At 42.0% G+C, this 26,483-nt stretch overlaps 1 protein-coding gene across 1 annotated transcript in view; it reads right to left on the minus strand.

Annotated features, from left to right (window-relative positions):
- nos1 (nitric oxide synthase 1 (neuronal)) overlaps nt 1–26,483 on the minus strand; it is a 142,839-nt gene that overhangs the window by 1,176 nt on the left and 115,180 nt on the right. Inside the window, exons 22-28 of the mRNA XM_062024316.1 lie at nt 24,262–24,319; nt 19,795–20,005; nt 9,670–9,757; nt 9,477–9,598; nt 6,370–6,518; nt 4,206–4,400; nt 4,005–4,123 (exon numbers count right to left, since the gene is read on the minus strand). Of these exons, the coding sequence (XP_061880300.1) occupies nt 4,005–4,123; nt 4,206–4,400; nt 6,370–6,518; nt 9,477–9,598; nt 9,670–9,757; nt 19,795–20,005; nt 24,262–24,319 (942 nt within the window). The remainder of the gene's footprint in view (nt 1–4,004; nt 4,124–4,205; nt 4,401–6,369; nt 6,519–9,476; nt 9,599–9,669; nt 9,758–19,794; nt 20,006–24,261; nt 24,320–26,483) is intronic.

Genomic DNA, 26,483 nt, shown 5'->3' on the forward strand with positions numbered 1-26,483 from the left:
CGCTACCAAAAGATTGCACGCCTCCTTCTTTTATTTGGACCTTCCCTGACCACATGACAACAGCTGCTTCCAAAGGGATGGGGGTCGTAAACAGCCATCGCCTTTGATTACAAAACAGTTCAAAAGAAAAGGTCGGTTCAAAAAAGAGGTTCGTAAAAGAGTTCAAAAAGCGGTGCCTGGAGGGGAGTCAGGCCCTGCTTCCTCTCTGCTTTGTAGTTCTTGGGTCACGACAATATCGTTCTGTTGATTACAATACATGAAAGAAACAGAACACCTTCATGTTGCTTCCCATCCTACACAGTGGAGTTTTACAAGCCTTCTTCTTCTACTTCTTCTCGCCGGTAACTCATTTCAACACAAAGCTTTCGTGATAGCTTAGATAAAATTATTCTAACAACGCAGCTGACGGCCAAACGTGGCACTGGAGTGGCGAGGCGCGGCCGCCGCACGCCTCCCTGGCTTGGCTCTCCCGTGGCGAGGGTGCGCGGGGCGCCTCGTCCTGGACGAGCGCCGATGAAAAGGAGCGAGATGAAAGGGATGGGGGTCGTAAACAGCCATCGCCTTTGATTACAAAACAGTTCAAAAGAAAAGGTCGGTTCAAAAAAGAGGTCGTAAAAGAGGTTCGTAAAAACGGTTCTAAAAGAGGTTCGTAAAAGAGTTCAGAAAGCGGTGCCTGGAGGGGAGTCAGGCCCTGCTTCCTCTCTGCTTTGTAGTTCTTGGGTCACGACAATATCTTTCTGTTGATTACAATACATGAAAGAAACAGAACACCTTCATGTTGCTTCCCATCCTACACAGTGGAGTTTTACAAGCCTTCTTCTTCTCGCCGGTAACTCATTTCAACACAAAGCTTTTGTGATAACTTAGATACAATTATTCTAACAACGCCGCTGACGGCCAAACGTGACATTGGAGTGGCGAGGCGCGGCCGCCGCACGCCTCCCTGGCTTGGCTCTCCCGTGGCGAGGGTGCGTGGGGCGCCTCGTCCTGGACGAGCGCCGATGAAAAGGAGCGAGATGAAAGGGATGGGGGTCGTAAACAGCCATCGCCTTTGATTACAAAACAGTTCAAAAGAAAAGGTCGGTTCAAAAAAGAGGTCGTAAAAGAGGTTCGTAAAAACGGTTCTAAAAGAGGTTCGTAAAAGAGTTCAGAAAGCGGTGCCTGGAGGGGAGTCAGGCCCTGCTTCCTCTCTGCTTTGTAGTTCTTGGGTCACGACAATATCTTTCTGTTGATTACAATACATGAAAGAAACAGAACACCTTCATGTTGCTTCCCATCCTACACAGTGGAGTTTTACAAGCCTTCTTCTTCTCGCCGGTAACTCATTTCAACACAAAGCTTTTGTGATAACTTAGATACAATTATTCTAACAACGCCGCTGACGGCCAAACGTGACATTGGAGTGGCGAGGCGCGGCCGCCGCACGCCTCCCTGGCTTGGCTCTCCCGTGGCGAGGGTGCGTGGGGCGCCTCGTCCTGGACGAGCGCCGATGAAAAGGAGCGAGATGGAGCGGCGCCACTCTAATCGCGTTTAGAGAAGAAAACCCCCTTCCTCCGACACGTTCCCATGGTTACGCGCTTCGTTTTTTTCCCGTTTGCGTGCGTTTCACGCGCCATCCTGCATTTGCGCTTCCATTCAAAAAGGACACCCTTTGAAGAGAGGAAATGCGTGGCGTGAAGACGCTTCCAAAGAACGTAAGACGCACAGGCGGAATAAACCCATGCGGCATTTGTGAAGGAAACAGAAAACAAATGGTCTTCTTCAATCAAGCAGCATGGCGTGAAGACCCTGAATTGAAAGCGTCTTCATTAAACTTGGGTTTGTACAAAAAAATAGAAATTTGCTGAGAAAAAGCGCTATATAAATGTCATTCACTTCACTTAGATTGCTAATTGAGATTGCTACAACCTATACATGTGTGAACGTGTATATTGGCTCCACAAGTAAATGGCTTTTACTTACGTATGTTGCACTTTTCTAGGTGCTCAAAGCACTTTGACGCTACTTCCACATTCACATTAGTGTTGTCCCGATACCAATATTTTGGTACCGGTACCAAAATAATTTTGATACTGTTCGTTACTTTCCTCAATTAAGGAGGACCACAAAAATTTTATTTTTGGCTTTATTTTAACAAAAAAACATTAAACATAATTGCAAACATTGAAGTAGAAGCATTTAAGTCCCATCTTAAAACTCATTTGTATACTCTAGCCTTTAAATAGACCCACTTTTTACACCAGTTGATCTGCCGTTTATTTTATTTTCTGCTCTGCCCCCCTCTCTCTCGTGGGGGGGGGTGGCACAAGTTCGGTGGCCACGAATGAATTGCTGGCTGTCCAGAGTCGGGACCCGGGGTGGACCGCTCGCCTGTGCACCGGTTGGGGATATCGCTGCGCTGCTGACCCGTCTCCGCCCGGGATGGTCTGCTGCTGGCCCCACTATGGACTGGACTCTAACTATTATGTTAGATCCACTATACACTGGACTCTCACTATTATGTTAGATCCACTATGGACTGGACTCTCACACTATTATGTTAGATCCACTATGGACTGGACTCTCACTATTATGTTAGATCCACTATGGACTGGACTCTCACACTATTATGTTAGATCCACTATGGACTGGACTCTCACTATTATGTTAGATCCACTATGGACTCAACTCTCACTATTATGTTAGATCCACTATGGACTGGACTCTCACACTATTATGTTAGATCCACTATGGACTGGACTCTCTCACTATTATGTTAGATCCACTATGGACTGGACTCTCACTATTATGTTAGATCCACTATGGACTGGACTTTCACACTATTATGTTAGATCCACTATGGACTGGACTCTCACACTATTATGTTAGATCCACTATGGACTGGACTTTCAAAATATTATCTTAAATCCACTATGGACTGGACTTTCAAAATATTATGTTAGATCCACTATGGACTGGACTCTCACTATTATGTTAGATCCACTATGGACTGGACTCTCACTATTATGTTAGATCCACTATGGACTGGACTCTCACTATTATGTTAGCTCCACTATGGACTGGACTCTCACTATTATGTTAGATCCACTATGGACTGGACTCTCACTATTATGTTAGATCCACTATGGACTGGACTTTCACACTATTATGTTAGATCCACTATGGACTGGACTCTCACACTATTATGTTAGATCCACTATGGACTGGACTTTCAAAATATTATCTTAAATCCACTATGGACTGGACTTTCAAAATATTATGTTAGATCCACTATGGACTGGACTCTCACTATTATGTTAGATCCACTATGGACTGGACTCTCACACTATTATGTTAGATCCACTATGGACTGGACTCTCACTATTATGTTAGATCCACTATGGACTGGACTCTCACTATTATGTTAGATCCACTATGGACTGGACTCTCACTATTATGTTAGATCCACTATGGACTGGACTCTCACTATTATGTTAGATCCACTATGGACTGGACTCACACTATTATGTTAGATCCACTATGGACTGGACTTTCAAAATATTATGTTAGATCCACTATGGACTGGACTCTCACAATATTTTGCTAGATCCACTATGGACTGGACTCTCACAATATTATGCTAGATCCACTATGGACTGGACTCTCACAATATTATGCTAGATCCACTCGACGTCCATTGCACCGGTCGACCTAGAGGGGGTGGGGGGGACCTCTCCAAGGTTTCTCATTGCCCCACTGGGGTGAGTTTTTCCTTGCCCTGATGTGGGATCTGAACCGAGGATGGGTCAAAAGCAGAGGGTAATTTCACCACACTTAGCGTGTGTTTGACTATTAGTGGTACTTTAACTTGACTGTATTTTAATGTTGGTCATTATGGTGGTAAGTGTTTTCTGAGGTGGTTAAGTTCAAGAACCACCGATGTAGACCACATGGAAGTTTATTTCCTGTAGATTAGAATATATAATGCTTCTCTCGGACCACTGGCGTATTTGCTCTCCACTTACTCGTCTGAATCTTTCTTGCTCTCCTCGATGTAGGCGATGGACTCGGACCGCAGTCTGTTGGTGACCTCGTAAGTGCGCAGGGTGACCCCGAAGATGTCCTCGTGGTAGCGGTTCTCGTCCTGCGGAGACGGGGTTGAGAGTTGGGACACATGATTTTTTTGGACACTGCGGAGGGGGAGAGAGGTTTGGTGTGTCTCGCACCCGCAGCTTGCTGATGTAGAAGCCGGCGTCCTCCAGGCTCATGTTGCCCTGCTGCTTGATGATTTGCTGCACCGTCTTCAGGACGTCGCCGGCCATGGTGACGTCTCCGCACACGTAGATGTGTCCCCCCTCCTCCCGCAGGCACTGGTACACTCTCTCTGACAGCTGCTCGCGGAGAACATCCTGCACGTATTTCTGAGCAGCAACCATTCAACATTAGAAGCATTAAAAGAAGAAGAATGAGGTCATTTGCAAAGCATAAAGAAGAACTAAAAGCACTTGAAAGAAGGGATTTTAGAAATCTGCGTTCAAAGAACTCCGGCTTATTAGTGATTCCCAGAGCCCAAAAAACGTCTGCGGGCTATAGAGCGTTTTCTATTGGGGCTCCCGGTAACAGTTAGAGATGCTACCTCAGTAGAAGCATTTAAGTCCCATCTTAAAACTCATTTGTATACTCTAGCCTTTAAATAGACCCCCCTTTTTAGACCAGTTGATCTGCCGTTTCTTTTCTCCTCCGACTCCCTTCCCCTTGTGGAGGGGAGGGAGGCACAGGTCCGGTGGCCATGGATGAAGTGCTGGCTGTCAAGCGTCGGGAACCGGGGTGGACCGCTGGTCTGTGCATGGACTGGACTCTCACTATTATGTTAGATCCACTATGGACTGGACTCTCACTATTGTGTTAGATCCACTATGGACTGGACTCTCACACTATTATGTTAGATCCACTATGGACTGGACTCTCACTATTATGTTAGATCCACTATGGACTGTACTCTCACACTTTTATGTTAGATCCACTATGGACTGGATTCTCACTATTATGTTAGATCCACTATGGACTGGACTCTCACTATTATGTTAGATCCACTATGGACTGGACTCTCACTATTGTGTTAGATCCACTATGGACTGGACTCTCACTATTGTGTTAGATCCACTATGGACTGGACTCTCACAATATTATGTTAGATCCACTATGGACTGGACTCTCACACTATTATGTTAGATCCACTATGGACTGGACTCTCACACTATTATGTTAGATCCACTATGGACTGGACTCTCACTATTATGTTAGATCCACTATGGAGTGGACTCTCACAATATTATGTTAGATCCACTATGGACTGGACTCTCACTATTATGTTAGATCCACTATGGACTGGACTCTCACTATTGTGTTAGATCCACTATGGACTGGACTCTCACTATTGTGTTAGATCCACTATGGACTGGACTCTCACTATTATGTTAGATCCACTATGGAGTGGACTCTCACAATATTATGTTAGATCCACTATGGACTGGACTCTCACTATTATGTTAGATCCACTATGGACTGGACTCTCACTATTGTGTTAGATCCACTATGGACTGGACTCTCACTATTGTGTTAGATCCACTATGGACTGGACTCTCACTATTATGTTAGATCCACTATGGACTGGACTCTCACTATTATGTTAGATCCACTATGGACTGGACTCTCACACTATTATGTTAGATCCACTATGGACTGGACTCTCACTATTATGTTAGATCCACTATGGAGTGGACTCTTACTATTATGTTAGATCCACTATGGACTGGACTCTCACAATATTATGTTAGATCCACTATGGACAGGACTCTTACTATTATGTTAGATCCACTATGGACTGGACTCTCACTATTATGTTAGATCCACTATGGACTGGACTCTCATTATTATGTTAGATCCACTATGGACTGGACTCTCACTATTATGTTAGATGCACTATGGACTGGACTCTCTCACTATTATGTTAGATCCACTATGGACTGGACTCTCACACTATTATGTTAGATCCACTATGGACTGGACTCTCACTATTATGTTAGATCCACTCTGGACTGGACTTTCACAAAATTATGTTAGATCCACTCGACGTCCATTGCATCCAGTCTCCCCTAGAGGGTGGGGGGGGGTCACCCACATCTGCGGTCCTCTCCAAGGTTTCTCATAGTCATTGACATCCCACTGGGTTGTGAGTTTTTCCTTGCCCTTATGTGGGCTCTGAACCGAGGATGTCGTTGTGGCTTGTGCAGCCCTTTGAGACACTTGTGATTTAGTGCTATATAAATAAACAGTGGTTGATTGATTGATGACTTTAGCTCTAGAAACACAAAGAAGGAGGTTTGCTACCTTTGGTTTGCCAGGTTCTCTGGAATAGGCTGTGTAGAGCTCCTTAAACACCTCCTTGTTCTTCGCCTGGATGGTCTCCTCCTTGTAGATGTGGTCCATCTCCGACTGCCGGCAGCCAAACACCAGGGTCATGGGCCACGACTCGATCCCTGGAGAAAACAGGTACGCCATTAAGTCACGCCATGTCAACACCAGAGGGAAGAGGACACAATATCTAAAGTCTGACACGGTAGAAACAGTGTACAGTTTAGACGCCGCACCGATCTGCCTGTCGATCTCACCATCCACTCTTCCCCCACTCGTGAACAAGACTCCGAGGTACTTGAACTCCTCCACTTGGGGCAGAGTCTCCTCCCCAACCCGGAGATGGCACTCCACCCTTTTCCGGGCGAGAACCATTCAGTAATGCGGACGCTGTATCGATCCGTTGTGGTGAAGAAGGAGCTGAGCCGGAAGGCAAAGCTCTCAATTTACCAGTCGATCTACGTTCCCATCCTCACCTATGGTTATGAGCTTTGGGTTATGACCGAAAGGACCGGATCACGGGTACAAGCGGCCCAAATGAGTTCCCTCCGCCGGGTGGCGGGGCTCTCCCTTAGAGATAGGGTGAGAAGCTCTGCCATCCCGGGGGGAGATCAAAGTAAAGCCGCTGCTCCTCCATATGGAGAGGAACCAGATGAGGTGGTTCAGGCATCTGGTCAGGATGCCACCCGAACGCTTTCCTAGGGAGGTGTTTAGGGCACGTCCGACCGGTAGGAGGCCACGGGGAAGACCCAGGACACGTTGGGAAGACTATGTCTCCCGGCTGGCCTGGGAAAGCCTCAGGATCCCCCGGGAAGAGCTGGGCTTCCCTGCTTAGGCTGCTGCCCCCGCGACCCGACCTCAGATAAGCGTGGGTTCTCTCCGGGTACTCCGGTTTCCCCCCACCTCCAAAAACATGCACCTGGGGATAGGTTGATTGGCAACACTAAATGGTCCCTAGCAGTGTTGGGACTAACGCGTTACAAAGTAACTTACGTTACTGTAACGCCATTATTTTCGGTGGTAACTAGTAATCTAACACGTTATTCAGTTACCGTTACTACATGATGCGTTACTGCGTTATTTTACGTTATTTTTTATGTAGTATCGGCTAGAAACAGAAGATCTGAGTGTGTTTTATTGGAGTGTAGTTGAGGGGCGCAGGGGAGACGTTCCTCCAGGGACTATGTACTTCGGGGCTAACAACCTTCACTTTACCCGGAAGTGGTTCTTTACAGCTGAGGGTGAATGACGAGGCCGGCGGTTTGTTGCAACTTTGTGACTTTATTGGACGCAGCCATCCACCAAGCTAGAGCACCTGCACGCACTCACTGTTGCCGCTCGCTCACCTCTCTCGCCCACTCACTCACTGACGTCACTCACCTTACATGCTGTCATATCTTAAAGGGCCACACACACACACACATACGCTACTCTCATAACAACTAACAAGACAGATCGGTAGGTCGTGAGTTCAAACCCCGGCCGAGTCATAAAAAAGACTATAAAAATGGGAGCCATTACCTCCCTGCTTGGCACTCATCATCAAGGGTTGGAATTGGGGTTTAAATCACCAAAATGATTCCCGGGCGCGGCACCGCTGCTGCCCACTGCTCCCCTCACCTCCCAGGGGGTGATCAAGGGGATGGGTCAAATGCAGAGGACAAATTTCACCACACCTAGTGTGTGTGTGACAATCATTGGTACTTTAACTTTAACTTTAACTTTAACATCATGGCGAAGCCAGAAGTCGAGTCTCTTAACATGGAGACTTTTGTCGAGCACAAAGAAAATAACATTTTAGTTACATGTAAGTTGTGTCTTGGATCAAAGATCCTATCTACTTAAAGATAAAGTTAAAGCAGTGTTTCCCATAAACTGCCAAGATACCTGTGGCGGTGGGGGCGTGGCTATGGGCGTGGTCACCATGACATCATCGAGTAATTTGCATAATTTACTACAATGATATGATTTTCTCTAAAAAGGCTCAAAAAATGTATACTTACTTATTAATAATAACAGTTTTGTTTTAAACGTCCATCCATCCATCCATTTTACAATATCATTACAACACTTTATGTACATATTTATATACAGATTTGAACAATAAGTTATTCACTGAAATATATTTGTTAATTGTGGTTCTTACAAAAAATACATCTTATAAAATATAAAAGGTAAAATGTCTCTTAAAGCTCTGCCCCTTTAATTAGTGCATACTAAATCATTTAACTTTAGCCTACTACTACAACCAGATTATTTACCAGCAACATAAAGTGAAACAGAGGCAGAGGTGTCCTGCCACAGTCAGTAACAAATAAACTGACTGTGGCAGTATATATATATATATATATATATATATATATATATATATATATATATATATATATATATATATATATATATATATATATTTTTATTTTTTTTATTTTTTTTATTTTTTTATATATATATATATATTTGTGGCGGACGTAATTCTTTCGTGGTGGGCCGCCACAAATAAATGAATGTGTGGGAAACACTGTAAAGTGCCATTATGTTGCAGCTATTTAAAATAGTTTTGTCAATTTGTTCTGGCCTGAAATAAATTGGCCCTTGGAAACATATCTTTGTCTTTGTGTGTTGTATGTAGACAACATTGCTTAGCAGAGTTCAGTGGTGCAAATGCATGTCAAGTTGATCAACACATTGTATTATTCTCCAGTGCAATACCAGTACTGACATGAAGGCTAAAAGGCCATTAAAGGGGGCCTTAAAAAAAAAGTAACGTATTACTTTTTGGTGTAAGTAACTGAGTTAGTAACTGAGTTACTTTTGAAATAAAGTAACTAGTAACTGTAACTAGTTACTGGTTTTTAGTAACTAACCCAACACTGGTCCCTAGTGTGTGAATGTTGTCTGTCTATCTGTGTTGGCCCTTTCGATGAGGTGGCGACTTGTCCAGGGTGTACCCCGCCTACCGCCCGAATGCAGCTGAGATAGGCTCCAGCACCCCCCCACCCCCCGCCACCCCAAAAAAGGGACAAGCGGTAGAAAATGGATGGATGCTTAAAGTAAAAACCTGTTCATAAAGTGTGAACTCTAACCTTTGTGTTCGAAATCAAACAGCCTCTGCTGCCAGAAGCTCCTGAAGGGGGCGATGCCAGTCCCCGGGCCCACCAGGATGCAAGGAGCTTGGTGGTCTTTGGGCAGCTGGAAGTTTGGCGCCCTTGAAGAGGAAAAAAGCGCACATGGGTGAAAACCTTCACATGTCAGTCGCAAACGTCACGCGGTATTTACCCTCGGACAAAACACGGCACCACGTCGCCCTTCTCGATCCTGTTGAGCCAGGAGGAGCACACTCCGTGGTGAATGGGGCCCTCTCCATCTGAAAGGCGTGATTAGCAAGCAAGCACTTTAGCGTCTTCTCTGCTCTCCGCACTCCCACTCGCTCTGAGTGCGGCGACAAAGTGGGGGAGGGACGAGTGGCCCCCTGCACTCATTTTCCTGGGGCCGAGACCCTCGGCCTCTGCCGCAACCCTCTCAGGGGAAATAACCGTAATTCCTATATGACCGCGACGGTGCCAGCGTGCGCGCACGAGTGCACGGCACGCATGCGAGCGTCCGGGCGGGTGTGTGACATCTGCCGGCCACTTGACGAGCAGAGAGAGCGCGTGCTAATTGCAAAGGTTGGAAGAGGAGAGCGCCATCACCATCATTATAATCATCATCCAACTGAGACGTACGTGCACTGCGTTTAACACCGAAATGGAAACCTGAATAGCTAAAACATACAGTCGCCATCAAAAGTTGTGAAGAACATCATGTCATGGCTGTCTTGAGTTTCCAATCATTTCTACAACTCTTATTTTTATGTGATAGAGTGATTGGAGCACATAGTTGTTGGTCACAAAAAACATTCATGAAGTTTGCTTCTTTTATAAATCTATTATGAGTCTACTGAAAATGTGAGCAAATGTGCTGGGTCAAAAGTATACATACAGCAATGTTAAAGGCCTACTGAAAGCCACTACTACCGACCACGCAGTCTGATAGTTTATATATCAATGATGAAATCTTAACATTATAACACATGCCAATACGGCCGGGTTAACTTATAAAGTGACATTTTAAATTTGCCGCTAAACTTCCGGTTCGAAACGCCTCTGAGGATGACGTATGCACGTGACGTAGACCGGGGAACACGGGTATGCCTTCCACATTGAAGCCAATACGAAAAAGCTCTGTTTTCATTTCATAATTCCACAGTATTCTGGACATCTGTGTTCGTGAATCTGTTGCAATCATGTTCATTGCATTATGGAGAAAGAAGCTGAGCAAGCAAAGAAGAAAGTTGTCGGTGCGAAATGGACGTATTTTTCGAACGTAGTCAGCAACAACAGTACACAGCCGGCGCTTCTTTGTTTACATTCCCGAAAGATGCAGTCAAGATGGAAGAACTCGGATAACAGAGACTCTAACCAGGAGGACTTTTGACTTCGATACACAGACGCCTGTAGAGAACTGGGACAACACAGACTCTTACCAGGATTACTTTGATTTGGATGACAAAGACGCAGACGTGCTACCGTGAGTATGCAGCTTTGGCTTCTAAACATTTGATCGCTTGACCGTATGTGCGCAACTTTTTTTTGCGTATGTACGTAACTTTTTTAAAATATATAAGCTTTATGAACCTTGGGTTAGGTGAACGGTCTTTTGGGCTGAGTGATTGTGTGTGTTGATCAGGTGTTTGAATTGTATTGGCGTGTTCTATGGAGCTAGGAGCTAGCATAGGAGCTAGGAGCTAGCATAACAAACACGCAGGTGTTTTTATGCAGGATTAATTTGTGGCATATTAAATATAAGCCTGGTTGTGTTGTGGCTAATAGAGTATATATATGTCTTGTGTTTATTTACTGTTGTAGTCATTCCCAGCTGAATATCAGGTCACTCTCACAGCATCTTCCCTATCTGAATAGCTTCAACTCCCCACTAGTCCTTCACTTGCACTTTACTCATCCACAAATCTTTCATCCTCGCTCAAATTAATGGGGAAATTGTCGCTTTCTCGGTCCGAATCTCTCTCACTTCATGCGGCCATCATTGTAAACAATAGGGAACTTTGCGTATATGTTCAACTGACTACGTTTTCCTATTGTTTACACCAGCAGCGAGAGAGATTCGGACCGGGAAAGCGACGATTACCCCATTAATTTGAGCGAGGATGAAAGATCCGTGGATGAGGAACGTGAGAGTGAAGGACTAGCGTGCAGTGCAGGACGTATCTTTTTTCGCTCTGACCGTAACTTAGGTACAAGGGTTCATTGGATTCCACACTCTCATTTTTCTATTGTGGATCACGGATTTGTATTTTAAACCACCTCGGATACTATATCCTCTTGAAAATGAGAGTCGAGAACGCGAAATGGACATTCACAGTGACTTTTATCTCCACGACAATACATCTCATTTTCATTTTTTTCCCCATTTATTTATTTATTTCAGGCAATGACAAAGACGTACAAGTTGACAAAACATAATAATATAAATTAATATAGTGCATTATTGTCCAGTTTGCCTGAAAGGGAGTGGGAATAAGATAACTTATTTAATCCCACCCCCAGTTCTCCATTCAGTGATTATTCACATGAGTTTCACTCTCACTTTGTTCAAGGATTATAATACAGATGTTGTATCATAGTGGCATTACCACAGGTAACAATAGTTATTACACTGTAACAATCATTTGTATCAACAATGTAGGAATAATGAATATACCAACAATGGTAATAGACATCATAGCAATAATGGTAATAGACAACATAGCAATAATGGTAAGGAAACATTGAGCACATGTTAACACTTTGAGACAGAGTACAACAGCAGGTCAAATTAAAGACCCTCATCTCTATATTTGAACCAGACCCCGTGTTTGTATAATAGTTTAAATCGATTAATAGTTTGGCATTGCTTGTGTCGTAAGTCCAGTTTGTTCCATAGTTTTACTCCGCATACAGACACACAAAAACGTTTACGAGTGGTTTGAGCTCTCGGCAATAAGAAATATCCAAAGCCTCTCAAGTTATGAGCTCTTTAGCTACTGAGCTAACGTGATAGCATCGGGCTTTACTGCATATAGAAACAAAACAAATAAGTCACTGACTGGAAGGATAGACAGAAGATCAACAATACTACCAAACTCTGGACATGTAACTACACGGTTAATGCTTTCCAGCTTGGCGAAGCCTAGCAATGCTGTTGCTAACGACGCCATCGAAGCTAACTTAGCTACGGAACCTCGACAGAGCTATGCTAAAAACATTAGCTCTGCACCTACGCCAGCTCTCATCTGCTCATCACGACCCGTGCTCACCTGCGTTCCAGCGATCGACGGTACGACGAAGGACTTCACCCGATCACCGATGCGGTTGGCGGCCCGTAGACGGAGGAAGTCAAGGTGAGGTCGTTAGGCTAGCACGTCTGCTATCCTCAAAGTGCTCCTGGTTGTGTTGCTGTAGTCCGCCGCTAAAACACCGATCGCACCTACAGCTTTCTTCTTTGCAGTCTCCATTGTTCATTAAACAAATTGCAAAAGATTCACCAACACAGATGTCCAGAATACTGTGGAATTTTGGGATGAAAACAGAGCTTTTTTGTATTGGATTCAATGGGTCCGAATACTTCCGTATCAACCGTTGACGTCACGCGCATACGTCATCATACATAGACGTTTTCAACCGGAAGTGTGGCGGGAAATTTAAAATTGCAGTTTATAAGTTAACCCGGCCGTATTGGCATGTGTTGCGATGTTCAGATTTCATCATTGATATATAAACTGTCAGACTGCGTGGTCGCTAGTAGTGGCTTTTAGTAGGCCTTTAATATTTGCTTACATGTCCCTTGGCACGTTTCACTGCAATAAAGCGCTTTTGGTAGCCATCCACAAGCTTCTGCTTGCATTTTTGACCACTCCTCTTGACAAAAATGGTGCAGTTCAGCTAAATTTGTTGGTTTTCTGACATGGACTTGTTTCTTCAGCATTGTCCACACTGCAAAAACTGAAATCTAAGTAAGATTGAATACCTCAAATAAGGGTGATATTTGCTTATTTTCTGTCTGATAAGATCATTCTTCTCACTAAGCAGATTTTATGTTAGAGTGTTTTACTTGTTTTAAGTGTTTTGGTCCTAAATGATCTCAGTAAGATATTACAGCTTGTTGCTGAGATTTGATGAGCTATATTGAGTAAAACATGCTTGAAACGGTCATGTCTGTTTATCATGTTTTGGTTTGGCCATGTGCTGTTTATTTTTTGGACTCTTTTTAGTTCCTGGTTGTGCACTTCCTTGTTTGTTTGTTACCTTGCCAACCCATTAGTTTTCCCCTGTCTTGTCACGCACCTGTTTCACTTTTTGAGTCACGCACCTGTTTTCACTGATCATGTCACTATTTAAATCTGTCTGTTTCTGTTGTTGTTCGCGACCTCACACTTTTTCATCACTCTGATTTAGAGATGCCCGATAATATCGGTCTGCCGATATTATCGGCTGATAAATGCATTAAAATGTAATATCGAAAATTATCGGTATCGTTTTTTTTTATTATCAGTATCGTTTTTTGTTTTTTTTAATTTTTTAATTTTTTATTAAATCCACATAAAAAACACAAGATACACTTACAATTAGTGCACCAACTCAAAAAACCTCCCTCCCCCATTTACACTCATTCACACAAAAGGGTTGTTTTTTTCTGTTATTAATATTCTGCTTCCTACATTATATATCAATATATATCAATACAGTCTGCAAGGGATACAGTCCGTAAGCACACATGATTGTGCGTGCTGCTGCTCCACTAATAGTACTAACCTTTAACAGTTAATTTTACAAATTTTCATTAATTACTAGTTTCTATGTAACTGTTTTTATATTGTTTTACTTTCTTTTTTATTCAAGAAAATGTTTTTAATTTATTTATCTTATTTTATTTGATACATTTTTTTAAAATGTACCTTATCTTCACCATACCTGGTTGTCCAAATTAGGCATAATAATGTGTTAATTCCACGACTGCATATATCGGTTGATATCGGTATCGGTTGATATCGGTATCGGTAATTAAAGAGTTGGACAATATCGGCATATCGGATATCAGCAAAAAGCCATTATCGGACATCCCTACTCTGATTCATGTCATGTTCACAGTTCTTTGCCAAGTAAGTTTCTGTTTATTAATGCCACAGTTAGTGTTTTGTTTTATTGTTCATAGTTTCTGCCTTTGTGCAAGTTTTGTGTTTATACCCAAGTTTTGTATTTCCGCCTTTGTGCGCGCCTTTTGTTTTCATAGTCAAGTTTTTACCTCCGCTGTGAGCGCCTTTTGTTTATTCCTTTTTTTTTGAGTGTTCAATTGAAATCATGTATTTAAAGTCACGTCTTGCCCGTGCCAATTTTCCGTTGCCTTCCGGAGAAACACAACCCAAGAACCCAGTCGTGACAGAAACTAGAATATCAACTGTTGCATCAACACTACTTTTTTAAAGTAATAATTTCTTATTTCAAGCAGAAAAAAAATCATGATGCCGAGCGCATATCATTATGTCAAGATAATGGCACTAGCATTTGCTTCATTTAAGAATATTTTTCAACATATTGAGCAAAAAGGTCTCTTTTTTTTTTCTACAAAGAAAAGTGCACTTGTTATTAATGAGAATATACTTATTTTAAGCTATTTTGGGGTTCATTGAGGTTAGCTAATTTTACTTGTTTTGGAAAGTCTTGACAAGCCGAATTTTCTTGTTCTATTGGCAGATAATTTTGCTTAGTTCAAATAAAATACCCCTCATTTTTGTATTTTTTTTTCTTGTTTTTGAACACTGACTTTTTGCAGTGCACACGTTTAAGTCAGGACTTTGGGAAGGCCATTCCAAAAGCCTTAATTCTAGCCTGATTTAGCCATTCCTTTACCATTATTATTGTATTGTGGCCAAACGGCTCAATTTTTCTTTCATCTGACATGACACGGACAAAGATAAGACCTTCTGGAGGAAAGTTCTGTGGTCAGATGAAACAAAAATTGAGCTGTTTGGCCACAATACCCAGCCAAATGTTTGGAGGAGAAAAGGTGAGGATTTTAATCCAAAGAACACCAGTCCTACCGTAAAGCATGGTGGTGGTAGTATTATGCTCTGGGCCTGTTTTGCTGCCAATGGAACTGCTGCTTTACAGAGAGTAAATGGGACAATGAAAAAGGAGGATTACCTCCAAATTCTTCAGGACAACCTAAAATCATCAGCCTGGAGGTTGGGTCTTGGGCGGAATTGAGTGTTCCAACAGGACAATGACCCCAAACACACGTCAAAAGTGATAAAGGAAATGGTTAAATCAGGCTAGAATGAAGGTTTTAGAATGGCCTTCCCAAAGTCCTGACTTGAACGTGTGGACAATGCTGAAGAAACAAGTCCATGTCAGAAAACCAACACATTTAGCTGAACTGCACCAATTTTGTCAAGAGGAGTGGTCAAACATTCAAGCAGAAGCTGGTGGATGGCTACCAAAAGCGCCTTATTGCAGTGAAACTTGCCATGGGACATGTAACCATTTTCAGTAGACCCATAATAAATTCATAAAAGAACCAAACTTAATTAATGTTTTTTTGTGACAAACAAGTATGTGCTCCAATCACTCTATCACAAAAAATAAGAGTTGTAGAAATCATGAGAATGCATATATTTTCAAGAGTTATTTCTTTATATATAGTCATGTTTAAAGCAGCTAATATTTCCCCATGTGTACATTTTGTGCTTGAATCTTATGTCCGCAAGTTAACTCTGTGCCTTACCTTGAAGGCATTGGAATGTCTATGGGGAGTATGATGTACTCCCTTTTTACCTTATCAGTATTAGAACAATGAGGCCGTATTCCTTTCCGGGCAGGGTGGGGGGGTCTTTTCGTATTCAATAAGTTCTTCCCGTTTTGATTTATAGACCACCTTCTCGATGATGCTGATTGATTGATTGATTGAGACTTTTATTAGTAGGTTGCACAGTGAAGTACATATTCCGTACAATTGACCACTAAATGGTAACACCCGAATAAGTTTTTCAACTTGTTTAAGTCGGGGTCCACTTAAATTGATTCATGATACAGATATATACTATCATATATACTATCATCATAATACAGTCATCACACAAGATAATCACGTTGAATTATTTACATTATTTACAATCAGGGGTGTGGAGGGGGGGGCGGGGGGGGATATGGACATCAAGTAGCTATTAACGCACTGTAAGGCTGGTCTCCTAAAGATGAAGTAAAACTTGATAATATTCCTATTCTGTCTTGATGGTCCCTCTTAGTCAACATATATGTCATCCGAAAGAATTTGGGATTGACCAGTGACTTTTATTCCCTGAGAGGAAGACTGGTCTGACACAACACAACCTATCCCCAGGTGCGTGCCTTAGGAGGTGGGAGGAAACCGGAGAACCCGTAGGGAACCCACGCAGTCACGGGGAGAACATTTATTTTTAAACGTGAATGACATTGGCTACATTATATGCATGCAAAGTGCTACACAAATAAAGTTTGACTTGATAAATGCCGTGCGACTACAGGTCATTTATTTGCTGGTTCCATGCAGAAAACTTTCAGTCCTGTTACTCAATTGCGTATTCTGTTTATGAGCACCACAGAAACATCAAATCAAGTTGCTAAGATGGACCAATGCCCATTTTGAGGAGTTCAATACGTGTATTATCAAATTTGGAATTGAAAAAAGGCATTTTGAGAGATGTCAAACGTGGGCTCAGATGCTGTGTGAAGGAAGGTAAAGAAGTGGCACGTTCAGCCATTCAGGGATTTTGACTTATCGCCTAGTTTTTCTTCTTCTTTCTTCTCACAGCCAGCAGAGGCTTTTCACAGACGGTGAGTCACTTCTTGACTCTCCGGCCTCGAAACAGGACGACAGCAATAAAATGACTTCTTAGCCGATTCTCATTTTTTCTTCCCGGCTTGCTGGGACTCCTTTTCTCTCTTGAGAAGACATGAAGTATACGGCAAAAGGGACTACAGCACTGACTATTTCAGCAAGCATTTTTATGACAGTACAACGGAAGGTTTCGCAAAAATTTGGCCCCAGTTTTCTTACAACGTCTTGGGTTATTAGTAGAGATGTCCGATAATGGCTTTTTTGCCGATATCCCGATATTGTCCAACTCTTAATTTATGATACCGATATCAACCGATACCGATATATACAGTCGTGGAATTAACACATTATTATTAGAGATGTCCGATAATATGCGTTAAAATGTAATATCGGAAATTATCGGTATCGGTTTTTTAATTATCAGTATCGTTTTTTTTTTTTATTAAATCCACATAAAAAACACAAGATACACTTACAATTAGTGCACCAACCCAAAAAACCTCCCTCCCCCATTTACACTCATTCACACAAAAGGGTTGTTTCTTCCTGTTATTAATATTTCTGGTTCCTACATTATATATCAATATATATCAATACAGTCTGCAAGGGATACAGTCCGTAAGCACACATGATTGTGCGTACTGCTGCTCCACTAATAATACTAACCTTTAACAGTTAATTTTACACATTTTCATTAATTACTAGTTTCTATGTAACTGTTTTTATATTGTTTTACTTTCTTTTTTATTCAAGAAAATGTTTTTAATTTATTTATCTTATTTTATTTGATTCATTTTTTAAAAATGTACCTTATCTTCACCATACCTGGTTGTCCAAATTAGGCATAATAATGTGTTAATTCCACGACTGTATATATCGGTTGATATCGGTATCGGTTGATATCGGTATCGGTTGATATCGGTATCGGTAATTAAAGAGTTGGACAATATCGGCATATCGGATATCGGCAAAAAGCCATTATCGGACTTCCCTAATTATTATGTCTCATTTTGTTGTGCATTATGCATTAAACAATGTAACAAGGTTTTCCAAAATAAATCAACTCAAGTTATGGATAAAAAAATGCCAACATGGCACTGCCATATTTATTATTGAAGTCACAAAGTGCATTATTTTTTTTAACATGCCTCAAAACAGCAGCTTGGAATTTGGGACATGCTCTCCCTGAGAGAGCATGAGGAGGTTGAGGTGGGCGGGGTTGGGGGGGGGGTGTATATTGTAGCGTCCCGGAAGAGTTAGTGCTGCAAGGGGTTCTGGGTATTTGTTCTGTTGTGTTTATGTTGTGTTACGGTGCGGATGTTCTCCCGAAATGTGTCTTGTCATTCTTGTTTGGTGTGGGTTCACAGTGTGGCGCATATTTGTAACAGTGTTAAAGTTGTTTATACGGCCACCCTCAGTGTGACCTGTATGGCTGTTGACCAAGTATGCGTTTGCATTCACTTGTGTGTGTGAAAAGCCGTAGATATTTTGTGACAGGCAGTGCTTTTAAGGCACGCCCTCAATATTGTTGTCTGGGTGGAAATCGGGAGAAATTCGGGAGAATGGTTGCCCTGTAAAATTTTCGGAAGGGGCACTGAAATTCGGGAGTCTCCCGGGAAAATCGGGAGGGTTGGCAACTGCTCTGTACAGCTGCGTTTTAAAAAGTCATACATTTTACCTTTTGAAACCGATACCGATAATTTCCGATATTACATTTTAAAGCATTTATAGGTCTATAGGTTTTTTTTACTGTAAAATCCTGGCAACTGAGCTGCCATTTTTTTTTTTTTATGTAAAATGTATTGTCATGTCTACAGTGTACAATTTGATGAATAACTTGCTTTGATATAACTCAAGCAGATATTTATTTTGTTTTTTAATTTTAAAAAGTTTGAAATTAATGATGGTGATATATTTGTTGCATTATTAGATAATACAGTTTAAAATATACTCAATAACATGCAATACACGTATTTCTGTCTGTCACAATGACAAGATTACTTTTAGTAAACGATAAAATGTTTTGTCGATTTAGGGCTTTTGCGGGCCGCGATAAATGACGTTTGAGTTTGACACCTGGGTTTTATACATATTGGTTAGGCGTTTTTAAATTACTATTCTGTTCAACTAAAATGTCACAAAATTCAATACAAATAAAAAGCCATTTTTTTAGGTACCTATATAGTTTCAAACATATCGATTTGGTAATAGCGTCAGTTAAAAAATGTTAAAAGAATATTCAAGACACTGTTGAAATATAATGAGTACTTTTTGCATTGAAGTTCATTGGCAGCGATCCCAGGCATGTGGTTTCACTAATCATATTCAATTAATGAACCTACTGACGTTTTTTTGGTGACATGTTGATGTACACACCATTTTCCTGCTTAATTCCCTTTCAACATAACATTTAGAAGACGTGGTGATGTAGATAATAAAGCTATCATTTTAAAATTGTAGCAGTGGAGTGATCATTAATAGACAGACACCGACCTTTGGCTCGGTAGGAGACCACGGCCACCGTGAGGTGAATCTCCCCCGGGTGCACGTCCGGCGAGGAGCTGATGGAGTAGTAGCGAGGCTGCAGCAGAGGCAGCTGGGTGAGCAGCAAGGTGGAGGGCAGCTGGATGGACGGGAACTCTTCCAGTACCTCCACCAGCGTGGGCGTGTTGAACCACTTCCACTCCTCGTACTCCTGAAGGCCCTGGAGGACGGAAAACAATGCACCGTTAAATGGTCCTCCATCAAAACAACATCGAGTAATATCTGCACCCTACAGTATGTTTATGAGAAAGATCTATTAGCTCCCTCACTTGTTTGCTACAATATGAAAACAAAAACAAAGCAGGCTTCACTACACATCTTAAAATGACATTAGGAGCTCTGACAACTATCTGTCAGTGGGCTACAGAGGTGGGAGGTGTTGAGTTTTGTTTTTCTTCAGCAAATAGGCTAACCGAGCAAAAATGTACTGTGCTAATGTTAGCACTGTAGCTCACATACTATGCTAGTGTTGTTTGTGTCCTCAAGTCCCACTTCTTAATGTTACCTTTTTGTTATCTTTCATGTTGGACAGGTGCAGAGGTACAGTGAATATGTAAAAAGTGAATTAAAATACACAACAGGGTTTCTTGGACACACAAAAACGGCATGTCCTCAATAGGGCTTACTAAAGACATTTTTAAACGTCTGCATTTCTAGATTTGTGGAATTTAATACATTAGATTTAACCCTTGTGTGGTGTTCGGGTCTGTGGGACCCGTTTCCATTTTTTATTAAGAGAAAAATGATACAATTAATTAACTGGCTCTTTGGCTCATTTTCTGTGAAGAAAATATATCAGAATACATATTTAATAATAATAATAATAATAATATATTTTATTTGTAAAAAGCACTTTACATTGAGTAAAAAACCTCAAAGTGCTACAGTAAAAATAAAAAGATTAAAAAAATAATAAAAAAAAAAACAGCCAAATAGCTAAAACTAGTATGCATATATTTTTAAAAAAAAGGCTTTTTTTAAAAAAAAGAAGGGTTTTTAAGCCTTTTTTTTAAAAGCATCCACAGTCTGTGGTGCCCTCAGGTGGTCAGGGAGAGCGTTCCACAGGCTGGGAGCGGCGGAGCAGAAAGCCCGGTCTCCCATTTTAATGACCACACACCATACACCCCCTCTACACATTTCTATTACAAATAAGATGTCCGGGTCCACTGGACCCGGGGCTAAGAGAAGTGTGGAAATTGATGTTCTGTGTACCACACGCACCCAACCACACACACACACACACACACAAACACACACACACACACAGCAGGCCTAGACAGGAGGAGGACAGAGTGTAGGTACACAGAACATCAGAGGGTCAAATGTGCGAGAAAATGAGAGCAGACAGTGTTGACAAACAACGTCGCAACCTTGTGTGGGAACCGCAGGTGCAGAAACACAAAAGAAGAATCCCTGTGGGATGCAGAAACTGGCAGAGAAATTTTTCCGTGCAACGTTCATATTGTTGTTACTCAGCCAGCGTTTGTGGGTCTGATGGACCCGTCGCATTTTGTGGCTTTTAATGCCTCACAATCAAACACTTTTATGTTAAAATACTGAACAGATGTTTATTGGGATAAGGTAAACATATGTTCAGTATTTGAACATAAAAGTGTTTGATTGTGAGGCATTAAAGGCCTACTGAAATGAATTTTTTTATTTAAACGGGGACAGCAGATCCATTCTATGTGTCATACTTGATCATTTTGCGATATTGCCATATTTTTGCTGAAAGGATTTAGTAGAGAACAACGACGATAAAGGTCGCAACTTTTGGTCGCTGATAAAAAAAAGCCTTGCCCCTACCGGAAGTAGCGTGACGTCACAGGAGGAAGGGCTCCTCACATTTTCCCATTGTTTACAATGCAGCGAGAGAGATTCGGACAGAGAAAGCGACGATTACCCCATTAATTTGAGCAAGGATGAAAGATTCGTGGATGAGGAAAGTGAGAGTGAAGGACTAGAGTGCAGTGCAGGACATATTTTTTTTCGCTCTGACCGTAACTTAGGTACAAGCTGGCTCATTGGATTCCACACTTTCTCCTTTTTCTATTGTGGATCACGGATTTGTATTTTAAACCACCTCGGATACTATATCCTCTTGAAAATGAGAGTCGAGAACGCGAAGTGGACATTCACAGTGACTTTTATCTCCACGACAATACATCGGCGAAGCTCTTTAGCTACTGAGCTAACGTGATAGCATCGTGCTCAAATGCAGATAGAAACAAAATAAATAAACCCCTGACTGGAAGGATAGACAGAAGATCAACAATACTATTAAACCATGGACATGTAACTACACGGTTAATAATTTCCAGCTTGGCGAAGCTTAACAATGCTGTTGCTAACGACGCCATTGAAGCTAACTTAGCTACGGGACGGCGGCGGCGGGCGTTGTAGCTTTCGACGACACCCCAGCCGCCATCAGAGTCGGCAAGAAACATATATTTCCCCAAAGTTACGTACGTGACATGCACATAGCGAAACGCACGTACAGGCAAGCGATCAAAAATTTTTGGGCGCCAAAGCTGTACTCGCGGTAGCGCGTCTGCTATCCACCTCAAAGTCCTCCTTATTGTGTTGCTGTAGTCCGCCGCTAATACACCGATCGCACCTACAGCTTTTTTCTTTTCAGTCTTCATTGTTCATTAAACAAATTGCAAAAGATTCACCAACACAGATGTCCAGAATACTGTGGAATTTTGCGATGAAAACAGAGCGTTTTGTATTGGATTCAATGTGTCCGAATACTTCCGTATCAACCATTGACGTCACGCGCATACGTCATCATACATCAGGGCCGGCCCGTGGCATAGGCCGTATAGGCAAATGCTAAGGGCGCCGTCCATCAGGGGGCGCCACGCCAGTGCCACAAATGTTGGAGGAAAAAAATAGAAAAGTTGGTACTATTATTTCTAAATACATAAAATAATCCCACGTTAATTAAAATGCAAAGTAAAGCCTATTTAATAGAAATATTATTTGTTACAACATTACGCACCCCTCTCCCCCCGCACGGTGTGCCCCCTCCCTTCCCGTATCATGACTCTTTTTGGACGTCACCACATCAAAAAATCAACACAAGATGTCAAAACGGCCAAAACTGTCAGGTGCCCGGGGAAGAAAAAAGAGAAAAGAAGAGGAGGAGAAACGAGAAAAAGACAGAGGTAGCAGGTAGGTAACGTTAGCCTACATGAAATTATTTGTCTGTTACAGAATGTGATAGTAACCTTTAGCATTAAGCTAATGTTACATGATTCGGCAATTCCTAATCAATAAATAGCTAGTTCTGTTTTAACTTCGGGTTAATATTGTGGAGGGGGCTAAATTGTTATGGAAAATAATAATGTAACGTTAGGTAATTACAGTACTTCCTGGTGTACAGTAATTTGTAAGTCATTCTAGTTAATGCAATATTAAAAAGCACAAATAGAGAACTCTGTAGGATCCCCTTTTTTTGTAATATAGTTGTTAAAGTCATACTGGTTTGATATCTTGTTTTGTGCAGTGCCTTATTTATATTGTGTTTTTAATTTATTTTATGCAACTTGTTGACACGTTTTATTTTGTGTTTATGTATGTAAAAAATATTGTATTTCATATATTCATTTTTAATTTTTTGTATTCATTTATTTATCCATAGTTTTTTTTTTATCTTGTTAACTATTCTGATTGTTAATTTGCTTTCTTTAAGTAAAAAAAAAGGTCAAAGACAAAGCTATTCGGTTTCTTGTGAGTATGTACACTTCACTGCCGATGTGGGGGGGGGGGGGGGGGGGGGGGGGGGGGCGCCACCTAAAATCTTGCCTAGGGCGCCAGATTGGTTAGGGCCGGGCCTGTCATACATGGACGTTTTCAACCGGAAGTTTAGCGGGAAATTTAAAATGTCACTTTATAAGTTAACTCGGCCGTATTGGCATGTGTTGCAATGTTCAGATTTCATCATTGATATATAAACTATCAGACTGCGTGGTCGGTAGTAGTGGGATTCAGTAGGCCTTTAAAAGCCACAAAATGCAACGGGTCCATCAGACCCACAAACGCTGGCTGTGTAACAACAATATGAACATTACACAAGGGTTAAATGGAGAAAAAGTATCATAATGTGTGTCTTGCAACACAAAAGTGACTTTAATGATATCAAAGCAATGCAGTTTTATATCCTTTTTCCAAAGGGCGTGGTACCGCCAGACACAAACGGCACCTTGGAGGTCACTTTATCCCGACGGTCCTGAGATACAGTCGGACTGAACTGGCGCACGTTAAAAGCGTCGTTTTCCCGAGACGAGGCCAAGCAGTGAGTCACGTGTGTGATCATTGTCGCCACGGGTAAAGACGGAGAAAAGGCTCCTCAATTCAGCTTAGGAAACAAAGCTGTGGCGTCGGATCCATTTTTATTTTTGTATGAACTACATGTGAACCGGGGCCATCTTTCCCGCATCCTTTTGTGCGCGTGACGCAGATTCTCCGTCTGCAGGCGTGACAGTCAAGTCACATTTGTTTCGGAAAAAAGGAAATTGATAGAGAATCTACGTTTTTTTTTTTTTAAGCTTACATAAAACCACAGCCGTCCCGCGGATGGCCTCGGCCGCGTGGCTCGGAAGCAGCTTGTGAACAAAGCAAATGTTTGCGACACATCAAAGTTTTGCAGCCTAAAATAATCGCGGCCAAATGTCGCTGATGACACACACACAGACTTGTTGGCAGAAGCTGCGTGTGTGTGTGCTCGCTTCCTGCTCCCGAGTCACAAGTGTTTACACGTCTAAAAGTGGAAAACATTGCTTTGGCGGTTGTCTAGTGGGAAATAGCAACAGTTGTGCATCTTACGACTTTAAGTCCCGTAAGCCAAGCGTGTCTAGTTTACTGCTCCACTTCCAATGTGTTCCTCCTTGGACCTGTCATTTGCTCGCCCTTGGAAAGATTGCTCCCATAGAATATCAGTTCAATTCAACCTAATTGTCATACAAGCCAATTAAAAAAAAAAAAAGTCTCCACTTGGGTTGTACGGTATAGTATAGTATAGTATAGTATAGTACCACGATACTAATGAATCATATTCCGTACTATACCGCCTCTGAAAAGGTATAGTACATCATTGCTGGTTTTACAAGCAGAAGAGCATGTTCGGTAGCACACACACACACAGAGTACTTACAAGCAGACACAGTGTGTGGACAGAAAAGGGAGAACGGACGCATTTTGGCTTAAAAACTAACAATGAAGGTGAAGTTATAACACTGAAACGCCCTCAGGAAGAGGTGCTTTAAAGGCCTACTGAAAGCCACGCAGTCTGATAGTTTATATATCAATGATGAAATCTTAACATTGCAACACATGCCAATACGGCCGGGTTAACTTATAAAGTGACATTTTAAATTTCCCGCTAAACTTCCGGTTGAAAACGTCTATGTATGATGACGTATGCGCGTGACGTCGATGGTTGAAACGGAAGTATTCGAACACATTGAATCCAATACAAAAAGCTCTGTTTTCATCGCAAAATTCCACAGTATTGTGGACATCTGTGTTGGTGAATCTTTTGCAATTTGTTTAATGAACAATGAAGACTGCAAAGAAGAAAGCTGTAGGTGGGATCGGTGTATTAGCGGCTGGCTGCAGCAACACAACCAGGAGGACTTTGACTTGGATAGCAGACGCGCTATCCGACGCTAGCCGCCGACCGCATCGATGATCGGGTGAAGTCCTTCGTAGCTCCGTCGATCGCTGGAACGCAGGTGAGCACGGGTGTTGATGAGCAGATGAGGGCTGGCTGGCGTAGGTGGATAGTTAATGTTTTTAGCATGGCTCTGTGAGGTCCCGTTGCTAAGTTAGCTTCAATGGCGTCGTTAGCAACAGCATTGTTAAGGTCCGCCAGGCTGGAAAGCATTAACCGTGTATTTACATGTCCACGGTTTAATAGTATTGTTGATCTTCTGTTTATCCTTCCAGTCAGGGGTTTATTTATTTTGTTTCTATATGCATTTAAGCTCGATGCTATCACGTTAGCTCAGTAGCTAAAGAGCTTCGCCGATGTATTGTCGTGGAGATAAAAGTCACTGTGAATGTCCATTTGGCGTTCTCGACTCTCATTTTCAAGAGGATATAGTATCCGAGGTGGTTTAAAATACAAATCCGTGATCCAAAATAGAAAAAGGATAAAGTGTGGAATCCAATGAGCCAGCTTGTACCTAAGTTACGGTCAGAGTGAAAAAAGATGCGTCCTGCACTGCACTCTAGTCTTTCACTCTCACGTTCCTCATCCACAAATCTTTCATCCTCGCTCAAATTAATGGGGTAATCGGCGCTTTCTCGGTCCGAATCGCTCTCGCTGCTGGTGTAAACAATGGTAAAATGTGAGAAGCCTTTCAACCTGCGACGTCACGCTACTTCCGGTACAGGCAAGGCTTTTTTTTATCAGCGACCAAAAGTTGCGAACTTTATCGTCGTTGTTCTCTACTAAATCCTTTCAGCAAAAATATGGCAATATCGCGAAATGATCAAGTATGACACATAGAATGGATCTGCTGTCCCCGTTTAAATAAAAAAAATTCATTTCAGTAGGCCTTTAAGACATGGCTAGCTACCTAGCGGCTAAAGTTCGGCTGCAGTCGGCAGTGTTTTAGCTACTTCTAAAT

This window comes from Entelurus aequoreus, linkage group LG17, assembly GCF_033978785.1.
Source record: "Entelurus aequoreus isolate RoL-2023_Sb linkage group LG17, RoL_Eaeq_v1.1, whole genome shotgun sequence".
NCBI classification, from domain to species: domain Eukaryota; kingdom Metazoa; phylum Chordata; class Actinopteri; order Syngnathiformes; family Syngnathidae; genus Entelurus; species Entelurus aequoreus.